Here is a 26,844-nt window from a genome sequence, read left to right as displayed (position 1 = left end):
TCAGCTCACATCATGATCTCATGGTTCATGAGTTCAAGCCCCACATCAGGCTCACTGCTGTCAGCTCGGAGCCCACTTTGGATCCTCTGTCTTGCCCCCTACTCCCTGCTCTCTCTGCCCTTTCTCACTGGTTCTCTCTCTCTCTCAAAATAAATAATTAAAAAAAAAAAAAAAAAAAGAATGAACCTTAGCCTGTCACACCTTACGCACTTAGGCACAAATTCATTCATTTTGGATAATATAATTAAATGTAACATGTGAAACCATACAACTTTTAGGTGAAAAAAAAACACACAGGAGAAAATCTCTGTGATCCAGAGCTAAGAGTTCTTAACACCAAAAGCACAATCTGTGAAAGGACAACCTGATACACTGGACCTCATGAAAACTAAAAAAATTTGCTCTGTGGAGAACATTAAGACAGGATGAGAAGGCAAGTGACACAATGGGAGAAAATACTTGCAAACCACATATCTGACAAAGGACTAATATCTGTAGCACATAAAGAACTCTCAAACCCCAACAGCTTTTTGAAAAATCCAATTAGAAAATGAACAAAAGAGACGAACAGGAACTCATCAAAGCAGGTATATAGATGGTGAATAAGCAAACGGAAAGATGTTCAACATGACTAACCTTTAGGGAAATGCAAATTAAGGCCGCAACGAAAGATCACTACATACCTATCAGAATGGCCAAAATAAAAACTGACAACACCCAGTGCCGACAAGAATACACAGAAGCTGGATCGCTCATACAATGCTGCTGACAGTGTAAAATGGTACAGCCACTCTGAAAACAGCTGCAGTTTTAAACACCTGAATACGAAAATACAGACAGCTTAGCAATTGCACACCTGGGAGTTTAGCCCAGAAAAACGACTTGTGTTCACACAAAAACCTGTACAGGAACATTTATAGCAGCTTTATTCATAGTATCCCCAAACTATAAAGAATCCAGATGTCCCTCATCAGGTGAATGGTTAAATAAACTGTGCTACATCCATACCATACTACTCAGCACAAAAAGGGAACAAATTATTGATATGGGCAACAACCTGGTTGAATCTCCAGAGTATTGTATCGAATGAAGAGAAACGATTCCAAAATGTCACATACTGTATATTTCCATGGATTTTTTTATATTTTGTTTTGAGATGACAAAATTATAGAAATGGAGAACAGCTTAGTGGTTGTCAGGGGTCAAGGGGGTGTGGCCATAAAGGACAAGATGAAAGATCCCTGTAATGGAAACATTCTGAATCTGTCAAATTTGTGTCAATATTACTAGAAATAAAAAGAACATTTCACAGAAGAATCAACATATCAAGAGAATATAAAGATCCTACACATTAAAAGATAAACATCATGTTCAATCAACTTGAAAATGTATATGAAATGGACAAATTCTTTGAAAACACGTCTTAACAAAACTGACAGGTGAAGAAATAGAATATCTAAATGGTTTTGATCTATTAATAACTTTAGTCCCTAATTACCCTTCCCATGAAGAAAACTCAAGGCACATATTGGTTTACCGGTAAAGCCTATCAAGCATTTAAGAAGTTCACAAATTCTTCCAAAGAATACAAAAAGAGGAAACACTGTGAACTTGTGTTGTGAAGTAAACAAAACAGTGGTAACTAGGGTTGTCCAGTTAATCTGAATTTCAGATAAACAATGAATGATGTTCCAGTGTAATATATTGCACAGGATACCCACATACTCTAACATTTTGTTTATTTGAAATTCAAATTTAACTGAGTATTTCCATATTTTATTTGCTAAAACTGGCAACTGTATTGATGATAATACCTGGTAAGGGCTTTACAAGGAAAGTAAATTACAGGCCAGTGTCTCATGAATATACATGCAGCAATCCTAAACAAAATATTGACAACACAGAAAAAGGGTAACATCATTAGTTTAAACAAGATTTAAACAAGATTAGTTTAACATTAAAAAAAAAAAGTAAAAGAACTAGAAACAAATATAATATGTAATGTATAATAAAAAGTTAAATTTTAGGGGCGCCTGGGTGGTTCAGTCGGTTAAGCGTCCGACTTCGGCTCAGGTCATGATCTCGCGGTCCATGAGTTTGAGCCCCGCGTCTGTGCTGACAGCTCAGTGCCTGGAGCCTGTTTCAGATTCTGTGTCTCCCTCTCTCTGACCCTTCCCTGTTCATGCTCTGTCTCTCTCTGTCTCAAAAATAAATAAACATTAAGAAAAAAATTTTTTTTAAAGTTAAATTTTACATATTGTTTAAGAATCCAAATTGATTTGTAGATTCAATGCAAGGGCAATAGAAGTCCCAGCTGGCTTTCAAGGTGAGGAGTCCTAGTATTGTTTTCTTGGTTCCCTCAAACTTCTAAAAGGATGGTTTCAGAGATAAGATGATCCCACAGTAGGGTCTGAAGGATGAATAGGGTGGGATAGTGTAATAGGAAGGGATGGCAATTGCCACAAAAAGGAAATAGCAGGTGAAAAGCACACATGCTTTAAGCAGTATGGTTTGCTCAGGGTGGCTGGGTAATGCAGAAGTATAGAATGTAACGTGAGAAGTGGTATCAAAGAGGCTACAGAGGCGGGCAGGGGCCAATTTATAAAGGGCTCAGACCATCTTGTAGATGACAGGAAATAATGGGGATGGGGAAAGGGAAGAGGAGTTTTAAGCATGGGAAGTAATGGGAGGCAAAGACTACTCTTTTAAGGAGCTTGACTATTAAAGAAATCCAAGAGCTTAGTTAAATATCTAGAGGGCCTCCTAGAGGTAAAGAGGGGTATTAGCTTGTATGGGGTCTTTGTTTTAACATGGGAGAAACTTGCAGCTTGTAAAAAGAGACTGAAAGAAAAAGGGAAAGATAATTAATGGAACAAAAAAACTGTGGGAGAGGAGAGGTAATAAAATAAACAAAATGAAACAAAGAAGTCTGTGAGATTTGTCAGAATGCAGATTGTTTTGTTGGTAGGCACAAGACAACTAGGGAATTTCTGATGGTTAGCATCAATTTTCTTTGTTAAATAGCAGGCTGGTTTTGGGGTTAAAACAAGAGGGCAGAAAAAGTGTTGACAACTGGATATTAACTAGGGATGGGGAGAAGAACCTGCAGTGAAACACTCTGGAGGAAGTGGCAGTCAACTAAAATTGGACTGATACAAGGTTGATTTTTGCCAAGCAGGTGGAAGGTCTTCAAGGGAATTGAAGGTAACAAAAGTGGCTAAAGTCACAGAACACAGGAGAAGAAAAGGAAACTCGTAAAGAATGTTAATTTCTCATTATGTCCATATATCCTGAAGTCACTGTTGCTAGGTACAGGAGTGACACTTTCTCTAGCTAGACTGAGTTGTTAATCTTACACACCAATGGCAAAAATAGACGTATTTTATCTTTTTCCTTATCAGAATAGTATCATTAATTTGCCCTCGTTGTTTAAAAATTATTTTTGAGAGAGGGCATGCATGTGCACATGTGCATGAGCATGAGGGGGTGGGGCAGAGAGAAGGAGACAGAGGATCCAAGCAGGCTCTGTGCTGATAGCAGATAGCCCAATGCTAGGATCAAACTCAGGAACAGCGGAATCATGAATGAATGGATAACCGACAGCCACCCAGCCGCCCCCGCCCTCATTTTTTTTTTTTAAAAACAGGCCTTTTAATGGACCAAACCTATTATCTATATCAAAGATAAGATAGGATTAAAATAAATGTAGCAAGAACTATTGGTATTACAAAAATTCACAGAAGCACACAAATAGTCCACACATACAGTCATCAGGGTCTGTTCCATATAAATACAAAACATACCCTATCACTAGGCATGACTTACAAAATCTAATTATATGCTTTGTGGCAAAAACTTCAAAAATTTCCTGCAAAGTTAGGGAAGAAGTCTATATGAGACAACCTTACTCTGACACCAACTTCATAGTTCAAGGCTCCCAGGATCACCCTTAGGTTTGATAATTTACTCAAAGGGCTCAGAGAACTCACTGAAAGCTGTTACACTCACAGTTATGGTTGCAACAAAAGGATACAGATAAAATCAGCCAAGGGAATTGGTGCACAGGGCAGAGTTCAGCAAAGTTCCATACGTGGAGTTTCCAGTTGTCCTGTCCTTGTCGTTGTCCTGTCCTTGTCGTTGTCCTGTCCTTGTCAGTTGTGGACAGTGTTACTTTCCCAGAAATGCTGTGCAACAATACATAGGAAATACTGCCAACCAGGGAAGTTTATCTGAGCTCTGGTGTCCATAGTTTGTATTGGGGCTCAACTACGAGGTGTGGTTGACTGCCCTTGTGGCAAATTTTTAGCATTCAACCCCTCCAGAGGTAGAGAGGATTCCATGTGCCCCAGAGCCCCCATCATAAATCACATTGTTAAACTGTCCAGTCTGGCCCAAAGCTCCAGGTAAACAAAGCCACTCTCCTTGGAGATCACCTCCTAGGACATGAGGGTAAAGACCAGACCTCTTTTCTGAGTAAAGTTAATTCTTTACTTAGTATTCCTAAAATGTCAAAATAATCAATTCTCTGATTAGATTCATATAAAAAGTAGACATTAATAACCTGTTTTCTAGCTCCCTGCTACCTGAGTCTTATCTTTATTACTTCTTTGTGATTTTTACTTCACAGGATGAATCTTTCAGTAAGTTTTTCAAATTCACATTGGGATATAGAATTATAAATTTCATTTATAACAATATTCTGGTAAATTTTCATCTTCTGTAGGAAAATTGTCTACTCTACCTCACAGTTTTCTCACTGTATTTTTGAGTGGATATTATGCAGGTGACTTTCATAATCCTCCTATTTGAATGACTTGAGTTTTCCTGGACTATAATCAGGAGTAGAAAGGCAGGCCAGGGTAGCTTTATGGAAATCATCTTTCATGGGTTCTCTACTGTTGCTATGGCAAAAGACTATTTCTTTAAAATATGGCAACTCTATGAAGCCACCCTTACTCTGCTTCTCATTACCTAATCCGGTTCTGAAGGGGTTCCACACAGAGTCCTTGACTTCTTGATTTATTCACAGGCCACAGGGAGACGATTTGCCTTCAAAGATATTATTGCTTTTAGAAAAGTACTTTACTGGTGCTTTCTAAGATCTCCTATCTCTGATTAGGCACTTTCTATCCTCTGTCTCTCCCTCGTCAGTGTTTGGATTCTGCTCAATCTCAGTTCTTTCTCAAAATGTTCTCTTGACTTCCTTCATGGGCTTGCTGCCTAGTGCTGCTAGTCTCACTTGCCTTTTGTAGCATTCATGGAATTTTGGAGTTTGGGGTTTTCTCCAGCTGTTTGCTGAAAATTCAGTGTCTGTGAATTTATTTCTACTCTCCTTTCTGCTCTGGGTTGGTCAAAGGAGAATGAATGAAAAAGTTCAGAACTAAGCAGACCCTGTGTTCTTAAAGAAAGCTAGTATAATAAATTTTTGTCCCATGTTTTCAAAAGATTTGAAGAAATTCTCTGAAAGTACTATGATTATTGACCTCAGTAATGAACAAGAATGTTACAGTTGTCAGTAGCCAAATTAGAGCCAATTATTTAGATGTTCACATCTGCTATGACTTTAAGACTATGTATAGAAATAATGCAACGAATTAGTCTTGATGAGAAATTTGAGGCATACAGTGTAGAAAAAATTTTAATGGAAGAATCTCAGACAGAAGTAGCACTTTATTCTGTGGCTAAAAAAAAAAAAAAAAGAATTTTAGTAAACTATTTTTCCTGAACCCATGCAACTAAACAGTGTACAGGAACATTTGAGATCTCATTGGATTATGGATGAGGGGATGTTCCAAGAATTCTTTTCTGATCCTGGGGATTTAAAGCTATGTTCAGTCCCTTTTTGATGATTAATACCATTCCATCTTGGTAGTAGTCAGCCACATATATTTTTGTGCCCAGAGCAAGCTCCAGCATTATCTGGGAACTACGTTGCTTTCTGTATGCTTCATGCTCTGGTAAGAAGAAAATCACAGTGGAAACAGCAGTGATATGCTGACCAAAATGTTACACTCTAAAAAGTATCAGTGAATGTTGTTTTGACATAAATATTACTATTTATAACCAAGCAACTTAAGGAGGTGAGAGGAAAAACCAAGCACTTGGCAGTCACACGGATCTAGGGTTAGAGTCCAATATGCAAGAACCCTAGTGAAAACTCCCATTCGATGATAGGACCCCAAGAAGCATAGTCCAAAAATGGGGATATGGACTGGAATCATTTGGTTGGCTCAGAAATCCTCAAGCATTGATGCAGGACTATTGGCACCCTTATGCACCTGCAAGAAGGAAATGAAACTCCTCTCTGGAGAAACATAACATCATCCAATACTTCAAATTATTTCTATAATTAATTTTTCAAATAAAATGAACAGCAAACAATCAAAGATAATAGGATGCAAGAAGAATCAAGAATGAGCCAACACCAGTAGAAACAACAGACAAAAGACACGGACTTAATAAGAAACATGATCTAAAAAATCACTCTGCTTGCTATGGTCATGGAAGAAAAAGTCAAGCTTATAAATTTTGTCCAGGAACTAGAACTACAGAAGTTGACACATTTTAACCAAAGACAAATGTAAAGTAAAATAACAGAATAACTAAAAGTATAAAAATTGTGGATAAATTTTAAAGCGTATCTAAAGAGAATGAGTAACTGCAAGATAGGCTAAAAGAAACAATACACAATGAGGGAAGGAAAAAATAAAATTAAAAATTAAAAATATTAAAGATAGAGTAAGAGACATGGAAGATACATTGGGATACACTGGAGTTCCAGAAATGGAGAGAATAAGGGCAGAAATTACATGTGAAGAGATAATAGCTAAGAATTTCTGAGAACTGATTAAAGATATTAATCTGTAGGGGCGCCTGGGTGGCTCAGTCGGTTAAGCATCCGACTTTGGCTCAGGTCATGATCTCACTGTCCGTGAGTTCGAGCCCCGCATCGGGCTCTGTGCTGACAGCTTGGAGCCTGGAGCCTGCTTCAGATTCTGTGTCTTCCTCTCTCTCTGACCCTTCCCCGTTCGTGCTGATTCTCTCTTTCTCAACAATAAATAAACATTAAAAAAAAATTTTTTTAAAGATATCTGTAATTTAAGAAGCCAAATGAAGTACTTTTCTTTTTAAAAAAGAAAAGGCATATTATTGAAGTAAAACCACAAAAAATCAAAGAGAAAAACTTAAAAATTGCCTGGGTGGCTCAGTAACTTGAGTTGATTTTTAGCTCAGGTCATGATCTCGCAATTCCTGGGATCAAGCCCTGCGTTGGGCTCCATGCTGTCAGTGTGGAGCCTGCTTGAGACCCTCTCTCTCCCTCTCTCTCTCTCTGTCCCTCCCCTGCTTGGACTCACTCTTTCTCTCTCTCTCAAAATAAATAAATAAACTTTAAAATAAACAAATAAAACAAAAGAAGCGGGGGGAGGGGGAGGCGGGGGGCCGGGAGGAGATGATCCTCAAAAGAACCTTGTACTTTCTGGAAAGAAGGCAAAGTAAAGATTAATATTGGACTTTAAAAAGTAAGGATATATGCTGTACCCGTTAGGATCAAAAGAATAGAAAAAGAGTTTATAACTTCCAAATCCACTGCAAGGAAACTGAACTATTTTAAAATACTCCAAAAGAAAGCAAAACAAGTAGGAACAACAAATAGGAAGCACAAAATATGATGGATGATGGTAGGTTTAAACCCAAGTGTATCAGTAATTTGTAACTATAAATAGACTAAATGCCCTGGTTAACACAAAGATTAGACTAGATTTTTAAAAAATGCAAAACTATGTTCTCTAGAGACACATTTAAGTTAACAGGATACAGAAAGACTGAGAGTAAAAAGATGAAAAAAATAGTTGATCCTTAAGGAACGTGGGTTTGAACTTAACAGGTTCAATTATATGGGGATTTTTTATAGTACAGTGCTATAAATGTATTTTCTCTTCCTTATAATTTTCTTAATAACATTTCTTTATTATAAGAATACCGTATATAATACATACACCCATACAAAATATGTGTTAATCGGCTATTCATGTTATCACGTTATCAGTAAGGCTTCTGGTCAACAGCAGGCTCTTGGTAGTTAAGTTTTGGGGAAGTCAAAAGTTACACACAGCTTTTTGACTGCATGAGCATGAGGGGTCAGCCCCCTAAACCCCACATTGTTCAAGGGTCAACTGTATATCATGCAAACGCTAATAAGTAAAAGGCAGGTGGTGTAACTATATTAATACCAACCAGACAAAATAGAATTTAAGGCTAATAAAACCATTATAGAGATAAGGAAGTTCATCTCAGAATGTTAAAATATTCAGTTCCAGGTTCATATAACAATTCTAAATTTGTGTCAGCTAAATAACATGGTCTCAATATATGTAAAGCAAATATTGACAGAATGAAAAGGAGAAATAAACAAATTTACAAGCCTGCATAGGATATTTTAACTTACTAATTGGTAGAACAAGCAGACAAAAAGTTTCTAGGGATACATTAAAGTGAATAGCACAATTACTAGGACCAATGGACATAAATAGAATACTAACCTAATAGGAGAATATAAAGTGTTTTTAAACACAGAATATTTTTAAAAAAATCAACCATATTCTTGGTTAAAAAGCCAACTGGAATAAATTTTAAAGGATTTAAGTCATACATATTTCTATAATGACAATGCAAATATGTTAGAAATCAGTAAGGGTAGCAGATTATCTGCATATGTTTGGAAATTAAGAAATGTACGTCTAAATAATTATGCATCAGGAGACTGGGTGGCTCAGTCAGTTAAGTGTCTGACCCTTGATTTCAGTTCAGGTCATGATCTCACTGTTTGTGGGTTCAAGCCTGCTTGGGATTCTCTCCCTCTCTCTCTGTCCCTACCCCACTGATGCTCGTGCCTTCTCTCAAAATAAATAAACATTAAAAACAAAATAACCATGATGGATTTAAATAACGTTTTGAGCTCAATGATAATACATATCAATACTTGTGGGATATAGGCAAAGGAGTATTCATAGGGAGATGATATAGCTTCTAATTCACATATTTGTAAAGAAGTTGGTAAAATAACAGCAAAATAAACAAAGTAGAAGAAAATAATAAAGAAAGGAAAAAAAATAGAAACTATGAAGAAAACTAAAATTGGTCCTTTAAAAGGCCGAATGAAATTGATAAAACACTCTAGTGAGGTCTGTTTCAAAAGAGAGAGAAAGTATATCCAGAATGAAAGGAGAAACAGCAGTACAAATCTTGTGTACATTAAAAACATAAGAGAATATTATGAGCAAGTAAACAGTATAAACATTTAGAAAAAGACAAAATTATCTGTCTCAAACACTATATATATATAGTAGCGAAACACAGAAAATCTTTCTTTTGAGACTGAGAGCAGGACAAGGATGCCTACTAACACCACTTCTTTTCTAATACTGGTGTGGAGTCCTAGCCATGTAGCAGAGTAAGAAAGAAAAGCAAATAAATTAGAAATGAAGGAACAATACTCAATATTTGCAAATTATGTGATTGAGTGCACTGATAATCTAAATGAATATATAGGTAAATTAGTATGAGTAGGAAATTTCATGAATAGGAAAGTTTGCTGAATCCAGACATTATTTTGGGGGGGAAAGCAGCTTAATTTCTATACATTGGCAAAGAAAATGGAATATTAAAAAGATGCCACTTATAATAGCATCAGAAATATCAAGTACATATGGGTAAGTCTAATAAAAGATATACAAAACTTGTGCAAAATGACAAAATTTTATTAAGAGACATTACAGAAGATCTGAATGAATTGAAAACTATATCATGTTCATGGATTAGAAGGCTCAGTACTGTAAAGATGTCTATTCTCTCCTAGGTTAATGTGCAGATTCAATGCAATGTCAACCAAAAATTCCACAAAATTATTTTTTCTGGATGCGGGTAGCAGTTATATAGATGTTTATTTTTCCATAACTACTTAAACTGGACATTTATGTTTTATGCATTTTTGTATGCTTGCTTTATTTTAATTAAGTAAAAGAAATCATGGTGTAAAACAGTGTAATAAAATAGAATTATTGGGGCGCCTGGGTGGTTCAGTCCGTTGAGCCTCTGACTTCAGCTCAGGTCATGATCTCACAGCTTGTGGGTTCGAGCCCCATGTGGGGCTCTGTGCTGATAGCTCAGAACCCGGAGCCTGCTTCGGATTCTGTGTTTCCCTCTCTCTCCCTGCCCCTCCCCTGCTCATACTCTGTCTCTGTCTCAAAAATAAACGTTAAATTTTTAAAATAAAAATAAATAAATAAATAAATAAATAAATAGATAGATAGATAAACAGAAGACCCCTCAAATTATAGAAGTTTGAAGCTCCCCAAAACCTGATTCCAACCTATGCTGTGAATACTTAAGGGAAGGAATTCTTACCTGCCTTGAATATGAAGATTTGTAGAAATAAACAATGAACTATGGTTGTTATGAAAATTTCTTTGTCTGAACAATAGAGTCACTTGTAGATATATTTTAAATCAGGCATTGAGAATTGACAGTTCACCTACTCCAAGAATGCTTTCTATTTTTTTTTAACTTTTTTTTTTTTTTTTTTTTTTTTTTTTTTTTTTTTTTTTTGGGACAGAGAGAGACAGAGCATGAACGGGGGAGGGGCAGAGAGAGAGGGAGACACAGAATCGGAAACAGGCTCCAGGCTCTGAGCCATCAGCCCAGAGCCCGACGCGGGGCTCGAACTCACGGACCGCGAGATCGTGACCTGGCTGAAGTCGGATGCTTAACCGACTGCGCCACCCAGGCGCCCCTAGAATGCTTTCTACTTGCCAGAGATGAATTATTGCCTCCTGTGCACTAAATTTGTACCTTTTCTCATTTTATTGAGGCATATGTTTTAGTCTGTTTGGGCTGCTATAAAAATTACACCATAGACTGGGTGGCTTATAAACAACAGAAATGTATTTCTCATAGTTCTAGAAACTGGGAAGTTCAAAACCAAGGTGCTGGCAGGTCTGCGTCTGGTGAGTTGGCTTTCTAGTTCATATATGCTATCTTGTCACTTGTGTCCTCAGAGGGCAAAAGGAATGAGGGAGCTCTCAGGAGCCTCTTTCAGGAGGGCACTAATCCCATCCATGAAGGCTCGACTTCCTGGCCTAATCACCTCCCCAAGATGCTTCCTCTGAACACCATCACACTGAGGATTAGGTTTTAACGTATGAATTTTGGGAGGACACAAACATTCAGTCTTTGGCAGCATGTCTACTAGACAATGAACTCTAAAATGGCTAAGGCCCTGTTTCAATTATTTTTTTTAATCCCAGGAACTAGAAAAGATCCTAGTATGCAATAAAGGAGTGTTTAACTGGGTCTTTTTAAAACTGTATTGTGTGTAAAGGAAGCCTAGCCACAAATCATTACTTCAGTAAAATTCATATGAAACTGATACATTGTTAAACCATACACATATGCATGAATTAACGTGGTCATATTTTGCAGGAGACAGATTATAAACTTCTAAGGGCAAGGACCAAACAATATTATGAATTATTTTAAAAACAAAAATGAAGAAATCCAGCATCCTAACACATTTGTTTCAGACTTTTTTAATAAATAAAAACTTACAAATATAACAGACCCCACCTTTAAACCATTCCCAGATAGTATCCATGGCCTCTCTCCTGAGAGATGAACCCCACCCTGAAGTTGGAATGTATCCATCCTGTTCATATGTTCTCATTTTTAACCACTTAAGAAAATATATCCACGAACAATAGATACTAGTATTCTATGTTTAATAGATGAAGGCAACATTATCTAATACAAATATGTATGATGTATATATAAACATTTAAATATCCTCGTAGCCACATTTCAAACCATAGCAACCAGTAAAATTTATTTTTTTTTCAACATTTATTTATTTTTGGGACAGAGAGAGACAGAGCATGAACGGGGGAGGGGCAGAGAGAGAGGGAGACACAGAATCGGAAACAGGCTCCAGGCTCTGAGCCATCAGCCCAGAGCCTGACGCGGGACTCGAACTCACGGACCGCGAGATCGTGACCTGGCTGAAGTCGGACACTTAACCGACTACGCCACCGAGGCGCCCCTACCAGTAAAATTTATTTTAATGTTATATCTAATTCAAACCAGTATGTTCAAAATATTATCATTTCAACATGTAATAATATAAAAATTATTAATGAGCTTTTCAATATACTTACAAAAAAATTTCTGGTACTCAGTCTTTGAAATGCTGCTAGTAGTTCACACATCACATCTCAACTTGGATTCTAAATTCAGATTTCCATACACACTTAGTGTTCCAAACACACTTAAAGGTTTTCCAATAGCTGAAATCCGTTTTTAAAATTTAAATTAGTTAAAATTAAATTAACAATTCAGCTTTTCAGTAGAAATAACCACATTTCAAGTGCTCAATAGCCACATATGGCTAGCAGATACCCTGTTAGTGCAGCTTAAAAAGATAACACAAAATACCATTCAGCATCTTTCTTTTGCCCATTCAATATCTGTAATATTTTAATGCCGCCCCCCCCCCTTTTTTTTTCCTTTACCATAGTCTATAAAGGAAAAGCAAAAATGGAATAGATGACTTTGAATTTCAGGGCAGCTGACATTTACATTTTTAAAAATATGATTTATCACTAAATTCACTCAGTAAATCTAAAAGAACTTTCAAAAGAACTTACTGCTTCGTATTTTTTAACAATGGGATTGCTGAACAGGATACATCTGATAAAAATAATGACGCGCTGTAACCAGCAAAAGTGCAGCTTTCTTATCCGCCGCTCTCATTCTTCTACCCTGCCCTGCTCAAGCACGCGCTCACAGGCACGCACGCACATACACGCAAAGGCGCACACATACACGTACCTACACTCACGCACACACATACCCGCACGCTATACGGTCTAGCCCACAGGCGCTGGCGGATACCCAAGAAAATGCGGTTTCTTTTTCCCCTCTCGCTCCGCAGAGCGAACGCCGGGGTTTCTGAAGAGCACTCATGCTAACTCGGTATTGGTGGGGGTTCCATATCCTCTTTTAAAGAGACTGGACTCCGCCCCATTAGAGGAGAAACTGCAAAGGTTGGAAGTGGAGGCGGAAAGAAGCCCTGTTATTAACCAACTCGTCAGCAGCTCCACCTCAGGAAGCGGCCGACTTTGTGTGCGCCCAAGAATGAAACGTATTCCTTGCAGGAATGTGCAAGGATTTAAAAAGGGCCTTAAGCTGAGGCACTTGGGAAGAAGCCATGTCACGGTCGAGGTCGAGATGGGCGTTTTCGCCTAAGCAGGCGCCCCTAAACAGTCTGACGCGTCAATGAACGGAACTGTTATCCAGCAGCCGGGTTAGCGGCAGGACCTCCAGGACCCGAAGAGGGCCAGCTTGCATGAATTTTCCTTGGTTTGGGTTCCCCACAAAAGCATGACCACACCAAGCCTTTTTCCACAGATATGAAAAGCCCCGAAACTTTTTTACTCCACACCTTCACTCTCCTCCCCTGTTAGCCCCAGCCCCCGGCATTTTGCGCTTCGTCTCTGGAGCTGAGTGACCTCTTCCTCTAGAACTCCAACTCTGCAAAATCCCGGTAGCTAAACACAATCCAACCTCGCGGGAGGGACAAGAAGCGAGAAAACATCACAACCCTCAAATACACGCCCCCTGTTTTCCCCGTGCTTTAAAAAAAGAAGCAGCAGCAGCCCAGCCCGTCTCTACGCGATGCATGCTAGGATTAGTAGTTCTCCCAATCCCTGAGGCGCCGAGTCAGGGAAGAACTCAGGTTGACTCTCCCCCCGAGAACTACAATTCCCGTGGTGCCCTGCGACAGAGTGGAAGGGGCGGGACAGGAGAGGGCGCGTCGCGCTTGCGCAAGACGAGGGGCTGGAGGGAGGCGGAGGCGCTCGGGTCCAACTGCTGAAGCGTCTCCATGTGACAGTGAGTGGGGTCCTAACTCTTGGCGCCGCCTGACTCTGGTTCTTAACCCAAAGCACTGTCCACTGTCCCGACGCCAGCAGATCCCAGCAGGCTAGGGCGCTTGGTGTTTGGTCGTGCCGCCGGAGGAATTGTCGCCGCCGGGTCAGGTGCCTGAGAGACCCCGCGGAGACCCCAGAGTCTCCGGAGAGAGGCGGAGCGGCGAGGCGAGCGGGGATTTCTGTCAGCGCCGGCGTCCCAGAGCGCGGAGACATGAACGGCTTCACGCCCGAGGAGATGAGCCGCGGCGGGGACGCGGCAGCCGCCGTGGCCGCCGTGGTCGCTGCCGCCGCCGCCGCCGCCGCTTCGGCAGGGAACGGGGCAGGGGCCGGCGCCGGGGCTGAGGTGCCGGGTGCCGGGGCCGTCTCGGCGGCTGGGCCCCCGGGAGCGGCAGGGCCCGGGCCCGGACAGCTGTGCTGTCTGCGGGAGGAAGGTGAGCGGTGCGGCCGTGCGGCAGGCAACGCCAGCTTCAGCAAGAGGATCCAGAAGAGCATCTCCCAGAAGAAGGTGAAGATCGAGCTGGATAAGAGCGTAAGTGACGGCGGGACGGGACGGGCCTTGCCCTGCCCACCCCCTTGGGCTCCGGGAGCGGTGCAGACGGCGGTTGTTGGGCGGAGGGTTCCGGGGTCCCCCTAGACCTGGCTGCAGTGGGAACCCGTTGTGTGGTCTCTGGTAGGAAGCAAACAACAAAGTCGCTGCAACTCTGACCTCCACCCCCACCGACACACTCGCATTCCGTGATTCCGCTCCTCCCCCACCCCTCCTGCCCGCGCCCCACCCCCACCCCCCCGCGCCCTCCACTCCCACCCCCCGCGCGCTCCACGAGCCGATTCTGTTCGCAGTCTTCCCCCTTCCTCCTTCCCTGAGATCGGGAAACGAAACAAAGGGACCGCCGCTCGGAGGGCCCGGAGTAGTTTTCTTGCAACCCGGCAGGCTCCTTCTGGAATGGAGGCGCCTTCTTTGTTTTGCTGCCCTCGCTGGCGTTTGACCCCAGGGAGCAGCTCCCCTTGTGTAGGGAAAGTGGAGTCCTGCCACGACCGAGGACCTGATAACCTCAGCAAGAAAGACCCCTTTCCCCGTTCGTGCAAGTACCGTGTGAGGGAAGCTGAGCTCACCCCGCGCCTTGCAGGGAGCGGGGATTGTGAACGATGTCAGCATCTAGCGCAGCTGCTGGGAACGTGGGGAACACGTAGTCTCTGCTGTTTTGCCATCCGTTTGGCAGCCATCGGGATTTTTTTTTCCGTCCTTTCTTCGCACATCTGGTGGTGGTGGTGGTGGTTGTTGCTTTTGACCCTCTAAGGTTTTTAGAAACAAGCGTCGCCACTTTTAGGAGTTCTGGCTGGCAGTAAAAGAATCACAAGATGCCAGAATCTAGTACACATTCTGCATATTTTTAACTTGGACTTAGTTTAAAAGTTAATTTAAAAGCTTTAGGCCTTAATGATTTGGTTTTTTAAAGGAGTTTAACTTAGTATATGAAGCTCAATATTTCACGTGTTACCATGCAGCTCTCAAGACTACATTTAATTGAAGCTTTTGCAAAGTTTATTTGTGATACTTTCTGCCTGTTAAACAGGTAGTTCTTGGTCATGCTCATGAGCAACTTTTCAAGTAAACTTGAATTTCACATTCCTTTGGTTGGGAAAACATACTACAGATAAATGCATTCATTAAATATTCAAGTTTATAATTCAACTTTAAATGTAAGTAGGATATGAAATCAATAGCTCATTTGTAAAAATGGATAGTTTTGTATCTATATGATAATTTGGGTGTTGAGAAAGAATCGAAAGCATACATCATGCTATTAAAATACACTCTTTGAGTAAATACTATGAAATAGCAATTTGTGGGCAACGTCATCTTTCCCCTTGATAAAAAAGCAGCATGACCTAGTAAATCTAGTTCAGCCTCCCTGCAATTTAATGACAAAATCCAGAGAGTTGAAATTTCTCATTCTGCTTCTCTGTCTCCCTTCTCTCCTCTACTTACACCACTCCCCACCCACCCCACCCCCCAATCTTCTTAACTGTACTGCTGGACATGGTATGTTTTAACTGGATGCAGGACTTAAGCATAGAAACATGCTGTTGTCTTAACAGTGGCCTGTTTTGACTGTTTTTATTTTTAATAATTCACTGTGCCCAGTGTATTTTACTAATACATAGGTTACATAATCATAAATAGTCTGTGAAACTTTTGTTTCAGGCAAGGCATCTTTACATTTGTGATTATCATAAAAACTTAATTCAGAGTGTTCGAAACAGAAGAAAGAGGAAAGGGAGTGATGATGATGGAGGAGATTCACCTGTTCAAGATATTGATACTCCAGAGGTAGATAAAGTTTCTGTATGTTGAATGTAAATCCTAAGTATTCCATTCTGTAACTTGTATTAAAAGATATGAACGCCTTTTAAAAATACTTAAAGCAAAAAATCTGAAAATGAAAGTAAAATTAAATATAGCCAGTTAACAAGCAGTTACACAATTTTACTTGTGTTTTCAGTTGACAATGCTTATAGCTCTGTTGCCTTCTAACTTCTTTTTGCTCCCAGTTTTCAATATTTATCTTCAGAAGATTAAAGTGTTTAATACATTTATAGTTTTGATTATATAAAAGGGATAATGGAATGGACTTAAGTAATGTAATTTTTGTTGTTTAATAATGGAATTACATTTTTATTGTGCCAAAACTGAAATGTTTTTGTATGTATCAAAGATAACTATTTTGAAAATTGTATGAACTAATTCATATATGTTTAATTTTCCTAGGTTGATTTATATCAATTACAAGTAAATACACTTCGGAGATACAAAAGACACTTCAAACTATCAACCAGACCAGGACTTAATAAAGCACAACTTGTTGAGGTATTTATGAGTTTTAAACTATTTACACTTTAAATGAGCCTGTTCATACAAAAAAGAGGCATTAAAGGCTAATGAAATTGTTAATGTAGAATATATACCAATGCATTTTAGTTGGATCAGTTAATAAAAGATCTATTGTGGAAGAATCTAGTTTCTTAGAAATGTCTGTCTGCCTCTTAAATTTCTGTATGTTACAACTGCTTACTGGATTGTATATAGTTTTCTAAGCATCTTCTAATACTGCCTCTCAGAAATATTGGGTGATAATTTTTAAATTCTCATTCTAGAAATCTGTTGGTTTTAAAATTCTACTTAGTAAACATTTATTGAACACCTAATTGAGGCATAATAAAAGAAATTGATAAGCTTTGATGTCATCATTAGAATTTATTTTTTGAAGTTTCTGATGGATTAGATCTACAGATAAACCCATAAATAGTATTCCTATTTGTTGATTTAACTTGTTGACTTAACTATTTCAGAATTTGGCCTTATTGATGTTTGCTTTATTTGAGGTGTCTATGCTTTCGTCACATCTAGAAGATGCAAAGACTCTTGTCCAACATTTTACATAGTTTTTGCTTTGTTATAGAACTAACTTCTAGTCCTTTGGTAAATTTTGAAATGTGTGTGTTCTCAGGAATTAATGGAACCAAGAAATCTGTGAATCCAATTAAGGTGTCCATAGATTTATATATTTATACTTTAATCATTTTACATAAAAATGCTTAGTCTACTAGACAGAATAGAAATGTAAACATATAAATCAGTTTTATCATATTTTTTAGCTTGGGGGTTTAGTAAGGCAACGTTTTCTAAAACATGCACATGGAAAAAGGTAAAAGATACGGAAAGTATAATTCTTTGGCAGAATGCTTTTTAACATTGTTGAGATCTAATATATTGACTTTTTAGCCAGAATTTCCTCTTTCCATCTTGCCACAAAAATTCAGTTTTCCTTTAAATTTGATACAACAGAAACACAGATATTATCTATTGTGATGAAACTGTATCCATATATACTGATACTGATCAAGTGGAAGTTACTTTTGTTTTGAGACAAATGAGAACCAGAGAACTAATTATTTTATATGTTACATTTAATGTATGGTTGACCCTTAAATGACTCAGGGCTTGGGGGCACAGTTAGAAATCTGCATATAACTTTTGATTGTCCAAAAACTTAGCTACTAGTAGCCTACTGTTGACTGGAACCCTTCCTGAAAACATAAACTGTCCAATTATCATATTCTGTATGTCTTATGTATTATATATATTCTTATTGTGTTAGAATAAAGTAAGCTAAAGAAAAGAAAATGTTATTAAAATCATGTGGAAGAGAAAGTATATTTATAATACGGTACTGTATTTATTGGGGGAAAAAAGCATGTAAATGGACCCTTGCAGCTCAAACCTGTGTTATACAAGGGTCAGCTGTATTTTTTTTTTTTTTTTAATGTCTAAGTCACAACTCAAATATTTGGTAATCTGATCTTTAAAAAGTTATATTATTTCCAGAGCCATTTTCTTCTTTAGAAATGAGAAACAATCCAAACAGCCATGAGTGTTATAGTTTACTTAGTCAGAAATGCAGATAAGTGGTAAGTGATCCCAGAGTCAGATGACTGTCCTCCTTAAATCTTATCATATGAATAACTTTTTCATTAAGAAGTTTTATTTTCTACAATCTAGATAAGCATATCAACACCCTAGTTTAATCTATTGTACTTCTATTGGTAGTTGCAGTGCACATGTTAGATTAGCATAATGAAAAGGCCAGAGGGCAGATAAATATTCTTCAGTGAAAGTTCCTCTTTCCCCTCTCATTTTCCATCAATAATACTTATTCAGAAAAACTTTCAAGGAACTTTAAAGAGTACTGCCAGTACCAAAACTTTTTCAACTATATATTTATCCTTTTTCTGTGAGTAGGATCTACATTCTGTTTATTTCATTGGTACCTAAAGTTTAAAAATATTTACTTACTAATGTAGATTCTAATTATAAAATTTAAATACATCCTAAATTAATGTATCTTTAATTGAGTGGGTTGGAGGGTCCTTTGAAATCACACTATCTCTTGCTCATAACATCTTATTCTGATGTGCTTTTCATCTTGCTGGTATTTTGTTAAACAGTTTATTTTTAAAAAGAGATAGCTCTTATCACATAGCACATTTTCTTTTAATTAATGTGTTTTTTTTTTTTTTTTACCTAGTATGAAATCTGTTAATATCTATAATTTAATTTCAATTTTTTTTTTTTTTTTATAGATAGTTGGTTGCCACTTTAGGTCTATTCCAGTGAATGAAAAAGACACCTTAACATATTTCATCTACTCAGTGAAGAATGACAAGAACAAATCAGATCTCAAGGTTGATAGTGGTGTTCACTAGGAGAGATGGAATTGAGACTAAGACTTGGATGTTCAGATGTTAAGACTGTTTACTGTTTTTTCACATGTAGAAATGTTCCTTGTGTATTTTTTTACAGAGGATTTTCTCTGGTTTTATTTTCTTTGTTTCTGACTCTAATAATTAGTTGGAAACTCATGTAAAATGAGCTTTCCTAGATTAAAAAATATTTTAAATAAAGGTGATTACTATTATAGTTGCTTCAGTGTATTCATTTTGTGAAACTTGATTTTTATATTAAACTGATTAGGTACTACTTTTAATTGAGAGTTTAATGTAAGGATCATTTTGTTACCACTTTTTTTTTTAAGGTTAAGGAGAAATAACAAATGTAGTACATTTGCTTTCTCTGGGATGATCTGATTTGGAATCAAGGATATCCTAATTAGCATTATTTTTTAAAGTGCTTTTTAGTGTTAACAGGTTTGAAAAATAGACTTCCATTGAGGTGCAACTTCTTTCTTATTTCCATTATTGTTATTATTATTACTATTACTACTTGATAGAGTATTAGGAAGAACAGTTTAATTTATATACCTACCTCCTTCCAAAGAAGACTTAATGTGTCAGAAAAGATTAACACAATGCTGAAAGTTGAAATAACATAGAATTAATTTTGTTTCTTTAAATTTTGTCTTAGAGAAAAGATGTTTATATGGAATGAACATAGAAGTTCTGCAGTGCCCATTAATTTTCATTCATGCCCTATATTGTTTACATTGCAAATTAAAACTCATAAGTTGGAGAGATCTAGAAATCAAACAAGATCTTTAAAGTCTGGTCCATATGTAGCTCTGACTTAATTTATATCCTATTTTCTTTTACATTCTCAGCCCATTTTCTGTTAAAATTCTTATAATTACAAATCAAATTTATAGTTTATGACACCAAAACAAAACAATAGCTTCAGTTAATGTCCTTGATTATGGTGCAGATTTTAGGCTGGTAACAAACGGATCAGAACATTAATGTAGCTCAAGGTTTCTCAAGGTTGACATTTGGGCCTTTATTCTTTATTGTGGGAGATGTCCTATGTGTTACAGTTTTAGCAGCATCATGCAGGCCACACTAGTGCCAGTGGCACTCCAAAGGTGTGACAACCAAAGCTATCCCTAAATGTTGCCAAACATGCCCTAGGAAGCAAAATTACCCATAGTGAAGAACCACTGATGTAGCTGAATCTAAAGTACTGGTTTATTAGAAGCTTCGTCCATGTATTTTTAAATGTACGGAATGTATTGGCAGCTACAAAATATGGTGAAAAATAAAGCAACTATTCTTTGTTCTTGCTGTAACTATTTAAAGATTTACAGTTGACCCTTTAACAATGCAGGGACTGGGGTGGCAACCACTGACTGCATGGTTGAAAATCCGTATACAACTTGGGACTTTCCCCAAATTTAACTACTAATAGCCTACTGTTGGCTGGGAGCCTCTTTAATAATATAAACAGTTAATTAACATATATTCTGTATGTTACATATATTATATACTGTATGCTTATAATAAAGTAAGCTAGAGGAAAGAAAATGTTATTAAAACCATAAGGAAGAAAAAATACGTTTTCAGTACTGTGCTGTAAAGAATCTGCATATATGTGGACTTGCACAGTTCAAATCCATGTTGTTCAAGGGTCAACTGTACATTATTAATGGGCAGAGACTGTGATAATTGGTATTAACAGAATCCTGTCATTTCTGGCATTCCAGAAATCTTTGTGAGAAGTTTTAGCTATCCGAAAGTGAACCACATAACTAGAAGAGGATGGTTTATTTGAAGAAAGTAATAACTTCCACATATTTTTATCTAAATCTATAATGTATAAAAAGCTAATTTTTTTAATGTTTATTTTTGAGAGAGACCGAGCATGAGTGGGGGAGGGGCAGAGAGAGAGACAGAATCTGAAACAGGCTCTAGGCTCCAACCTGTCAGCACAGAGCCTGATGCAGGGTTTGAACCCACGAACCGTGAAATCATGACCTGAGCCAAAGTCAGACACTTAACTGACTGAGACACCCAGGTGCCCCAAAAGTTAATTTTTTAATAAAACTTGACTGTAGAGTTACTTTTTCCTATAAAAACACTCCGTTCTTGTGAAAGAAGGTTGAAATAATTTGCTTACATTAAATTATCTGTTTATGATGTAACATTTGACTAGCAGTGTTAATTTCATATAGTTAATTATTTGCATAAAATGTAGTTGGATAAAAAGTGAAAAGAGTTCTGGATGTTAGTTATCCAGTGAAATTAAATCCTTGTGAGAGCAATTTAAAGCATGAAAATTGAGAACTTCATCAAAGCTGAGGAACTCAAGATTCTGCAGTTTTATATAAAATTTGTAATTATTTGCTATTAGGTTTTAAAATTTAATTCACTAGAAATCTTTTTCTGTGTTTATATCTGAACCAAAAAAAAAAAAATCGCATATCTCTGTAAGGGCATAGGTTACTTCTAATGTTAGAGCATCAGAAGAATCCAAAATTGGGATAAAAGGAAAAAAACATAATGAGTAGCAGGTATTCAAGAAATAAGTCAGTTATTTGGTAGAACTATCGTCTATTGAGCAATTTAGGAAAAGGCTAAAAATTAGTACCTGAAATATATTTCTTTACAAAAACAAGCTCTATATATTATTTCTACGTGAAGTTTTGTTTTTTTTTTTAATTGAGGTAAAATTTATATGGTAGTATTCCATTTTAAACTATATAATTTGGTGGTATTTAGTGTATTCACAATGTTGTATAACCACCAGTTCTAATTTCAAAATTTTTCATCACCCCATAAAAACACTCATAAGTAATCAATCACTTCCATTTCCTCCTCTTCATCCCCTGCTAACCTCTAATCTGCTTTCTGGCTCTATGAATTTGCCCATTATGAATATATCCTATAAAGGGATTCATATATGTCCTTTTGGGTTTTTTCACATAGCATGTATGTTCAAGGTTCGTCCAAGTTACGGTATATTCATCAGTACTTGGTTCCTTTTAATAGCTGAATAATATTCAATTGTGTGGTATGTGATGTGTTTGTGTGTATGTGTATCACAATTTGTTTATTCATCCGTAGATGTACATTTGGGTTTCTACCTTTGGCTATTAATAATGCTGCGATGAACATTTCTGTACATGTTTCTTTTTGAACATGTTTTCATTTCTTTTAGGTATATACCTAGGAGTAGAATTGTTGAATCATATGGTAATTCTAGATTTAACTTTTTGAGGAGCCTCCAGATTTCCATAGTAGCTATACCCTTTTACATTCCCACAGCAATGTACAAGAGTTTCTATGTCTCCAAATTGCCAATAGTGTATTTCCTATTTTATTTTTTTAATTAAATTCATCCTACTGGGTGTTAAATGGTATCTCATTGTAGTTTTGATTTGCATTTCCTTAATGACCATTGATACTGAATATCTTTTCACATGCATGTTGTCCACTTGTATTATCTTCTTTAGAGAATATCTATTTAAATCCTTTGCTTATTTTTTTTAATTGGATTGATTGTCTTCTTGTTGCAGGAGTTTTTCTGTATATGGATATTAAGTCCATATTTGATATACAAGTTGCAAATATTTTCTCCCATTCTGTGGATTGCCTTTTCATATTCTTGATAATGTTCTTTGATGCACAAAAGGTTTTAGTTTTTATGTAGTCTAATTTATTTTTTCTTTTGTTACTCTTTTGGTATCAGATCTAAGAATTCATTGCCAAATCTGAGGTTATGAAGCTTATAACTTCAGGACTTAAATTCAGGTCATTGGCCTGTTTTGAGTCAATTTTTGTACATGGAGTGAGGTAGAGGTTCAACTTAATTGTTTTGAATGTGGTTATCCATTTGTCTCAGCACCATTTATTGAAGACTATTTTTCACTGAATGGTTTTGGCACCCTTGTCAAAAATCAATTTGCCATAGATGTTTGGGTTTATCTGTGTATTCTCAATTCTATTATATTGGTTCATATATCTATTCTTATGCCAGTACTAGAATCTTTTGACTGTTGCAGCCTTGCAGTAAGTTTTGAAGTCAGGAAGTGTGAGTTCTCCTACCCATTTTCCTTTTTCAATATCATTTAGGCTGTCTGAGATCCTTTGTAGTTCCATATTGGTTTTTCCATTTCTTGCCAAAAGGCCTTTTGAATTTTGATGAATGCTGTATTAAATCTCTAGATCACTTTAAGATTGCCGTATTAATAATGTTAAGTGTATCAGTCCATGAACATGGGATGTCTTTCCATTTATTTTGGTTTTTAAAAATTTCTTTCAGCAATGTTTATAGTTTCCAGTTTCCATGCCCTACACCATCTTGATTAAATTTATTTCTGATATTTTATTCTTTCTGTTGCTACTGTGAATAGAATTATTTTCTTGATTTCTTTTTGTGTATTGTTTATTACTGGTGTAAAGAAACACAACTGATTTTTGTGTGTTGACCACTACAACTGCTGAATTTCATTTATTACCTCTAGTGGTATTTGTGTATATTCTAGGAGGTTTTCTATATACAGACTCATGTTAACTGTGAACAGAGATAGTTTTATTTCTTCTTTTCCAATTTGGATATCATTTATTTTATTATTATTATTATTATTATTATTATTATTATTATTATTGCCAAAATGCTCTAGCTAGGATTTCCAGTACAGTGTTGACTAGCAGTGGTGAAAGCAGGCATCCTTGTTCTTTTCTTCGGAGGAGATGTTTCAGTCTTTTACCATTGACTATGATGTTATCTCTAAGTGTTTTATAAATGCTTTTTATCATTTTAAGGAAATTCCTCTCTATATGTAGTTTTCTGGGTATTTTTATCTTGAAATGGTGTTGAATTTTGTAAAATACTTTTTCTGTAACTATTGAGATGATCATGTGTTTTCCCCCCTTTAGTCTATTAATGTGATGTATTACATCAAATGTTTTTCTTTCTTTCTTTCTTTCTTTTTTTTTTAATTTATTTATTTTGGGCACCTGGGTGGCTCAGTCACTTAAGCATCTGACTTCAGCTCAGGTCATGATCTCACAGATTTGTGAGTTCAAGTCCCATGTCAGGCTCTGCTAACAACTCAGAGCCTAGAGCCTGCTTCAGATTCCATGTCTCCCTCTCTGTCCCTCCCCTACTCTCGCTCTGTCTCTCTCTCTCAAAAGTAAATAAAAAAAATTTTTTTAAATGTATTTATTTTGAGAAAGAATGGGGGAGGAGCAGAGAGAGAGAGAGAGAGAATCCCAAGCAGGCTCACATTATCAGCCTAGGGCCAGACACAGGGCTCGAACTCACCAACTAGGAGATCATGACCTGAGCCAAAGTCAGACACTCAACTGACTGAGCCACCCAGATGCCCCTCAAATGGTTTTCTTATATTGAACCACCCTTGCATTCCTGGGATAAATTTTACTTGGTCATGGTATATAATCCTTCTACGGGGCGCCTGGGTGGCGCAGTCGGTTAAGCGTCCGACTTCAGCCAGGTCACGATCTCGCGGTCCGTGAGTTCGAGCCCCGCGTCGGGCTCTGGGCTGATGGCTCGGAGCCTGGAGCCTGTTTCCGATTCTGTGTCTCCCTCTCTCTCTGCCCCTCCCCCGTTCATGCTCTGTCTCTCTCTGTCCCCCAAAAAATAAATAAATGTTGAAAAAAAATTTAATAATCCTTCTAATGTGCTTTTCAGTTTGGCTTCTTAATATTTTTTTGAAGAGTTTTGCATCTATATTCATAAGGGATATTGGTCTGGAGTTTCCTCAGATTGTCCATGCCTGACTTTGGTATCAGGGTAATGTTGATATGGGTTTTTATTTGTAAAATTCTTGGAATATAGGGGCTACATATATGCCATATATTTCTCTCTAGATACACCACTCTGCAAAGTTGAGCCCATCATGGTATCATTCTATAGAAGTAAATTGGAGAAGCTAAATCAGTGTCAATTTACTATAATTTTCTAATATCAATTTCTCTTCAAATCTTTGAGAGTAAAGTTTGGGCTTAGGCTCTTACTGCAAAATGATTTAGAAATATATGAATTTGATTATTTTTTCTTTTTTGGGAGAATAACTTTAAAGCCTGTAATGCTTTACTGATGGGATCGTTTCCATTTTATTTTATTATTTTTTAATGTTTATTTTTAAGAGAGAGAGTGTACATGTGCAAGCCGGCGGGGGGGAGACACAGAATCAATCCAAAGCAGGATCCAGGCTCTGAGCTGTCAGCACAGAGTCCAATATGGGGCTCCAACTCACAAATTGTGAGATCATGACCTGAGCCAGAGTTGGACGCTAAACCAACTGAGCTACTCAGGCACCCCGGGATCATTTACATTTTAAAAGCACCTGCCATATTTTGCAGAAATGATATTTTTTTTAAGTTTGTTTATTTTGAGAGACAGAACATGAGTGGGGGAGGGGCAGAGAGAGGGGGAGAATCCCAAGCAGGCTCCATGCTGTCAGCATGCAGAGTCCCATATGGGGCTCAGACTCACTAAACCATGAGATCATGACCTGAGCGAAATCAAGAGTCAGGGACTTAACCAACTGAGCCACCCAGTCGACCCACAAAAATGATTTCTTTTGGAAAGAAGTCCTGTGTACCTGTGAGCACCTATACGGAAGTTAAAATTTCAAGATGATCTGTTGAATGTTCTTAATTTGTCCTTCCCTTCCTCCAGTGGTTGTTGCTCATTTTGGGTTCTCCATACTCAATACTGGGTTCCAATACTCAAATAATCTTTTAGGATTAGCACTTAATCCCAGAAAACAAAAATATTCAAGGCATTCCTATGGATTATGATGAGGAAAGGGGAAATTTTATCAAGAAGAGATGAGCTATTAGTGAGTATTACTGTCAACTCTGTGCTCAGATTCATATGGAAAAGTATATAAAATATCAAAGATAAAAAATACAGAAATTGTTAAATCAGGAGGCATTTCGTTTATATGAGCTAGCTGAAGTGTACAATCCTGTGTCCCGTATCAGTAAAGGTTTGTTTTCCTAAAAAGGAAATAGATTAGATGATCCTATTAAATAATGTAGCGGTTAAGATTCTAGATGCTAGAGTAAGACTAGCCCTATTCAGAACCTGGCACTACTTCTCTGATAATGTAACTTCAAACTATTTAATCTCTCTAAACCTTGGTGCTTTGCCTATAAAACAGGGATCATGACCATACCTACCTCGTTCATTTGTAAGACAGTGTTAAGAAAAATAGTAAATTTTTAATAAAAGCTTTATTGTCTTTTCTTGTAGCTAAAAGCTATTGACAAAGTAAGGCATCTATTTATTAATGTGATTGAATGAAATGTTTGCTTTTAAAAATACATTGACCTAGTTGGGAAAAACTGCATAAGGTAAGTTGTGTGAACATTCATGTTTTTATATTTATTTGGTAATATAAAGAAGAATGTGTGCTTCTGTTATGCATTCATTTCTAAAAGACTGTAATTTAATTTCATATTACAAGTTATTTTCAGAAAGGGGAATATATGATGAATACTCATAATAATCTATAAAATTCCACTAAATATTTAGCTTTTTTTCAAATACTATTTTTCTCACCACATTTCATTTGCAGTAATAAGGAAACACTTCTTCAAGAGC

General features: G+C 37.3%; 1 protein-coding gene and 1 long non-coding RNA gene across 6 annotated transcripts in view; one reads left to right on the top strand and one right to left on the bottom strand.

Annotated features, from left to right (window-relative positions):
• Positions 1 to 903: 903 nt before the first annotated feature.
• Positions 904 to 4,682, bottom strand: LOC147581652 (uncharacterized). Its single transcript, XR_015250123.1, has 2 exons — positions 4,009 to 4,682; positions 904 to 1,241 (listed from the first exon to the last, which is right to left on the bottom strand). It is a non-coding gene; the product is annotated as an uncharacterized LOC147581652 (long non-coding RNA).
• A 9,185-nt stretch (positions 4,683 to 13,867) lies between these two features.
• SAP30 (Sin3A associated protein 30) overlaps positions 13,868 to 26,844 on the top strand; it is a 97,770-nt gene continuing 84,793 nt past the window's right edge. For 2 of the 5 annotated variants that reach the window (XR_015250121.1, XM_086703853.1), the window contains exons 1-3: positions 13,871 to 14,508; positions 16,186 to 16,311; positions 16,750 to 16,848. Coding sequence is in view for 3 of the 5 variants with exons in the window: in XM_086703853.1 (XP_086559979.1) it covers positions 14,191 to 14,508; positions 16,186 to 16,311; positions 16,750 to 16,848 (543 nt within the window). In the remaining 2 variants the exon portion in view is untranslated. Of the gene's footprint in view, positions 14,509 to 16,185; positions 16,312 to 16,749; positions 16,849 to 19,121; positions 19,457 to 26,844 lie in introns of those variants that run through there. The other 3 variants (XM_086703854.1, XM_086703855.1, XR_015250122.1) reach the window with 3 other exon arrangements.

The sequence above is a fragment of the Puma concolor genome, chromosome B1 (genome assembly GCF_028749965.1).
Source record: "Puma concolor isolate L17-30 chromosome B1, mPumCon1.1.hap2, whole genome shotgun sequence".
Classification (NCBI taxonomy): Eukaryota; Metazoa; Chordata; class Mammalia; order Carnivora; family Felidae; genus Puma; species Puma concolor.
The sequence above is the reverse complement of the archived record's forward strand: the minus strand, read 5'-3'. Positions and strand labels throughout refer to the sequence as shown.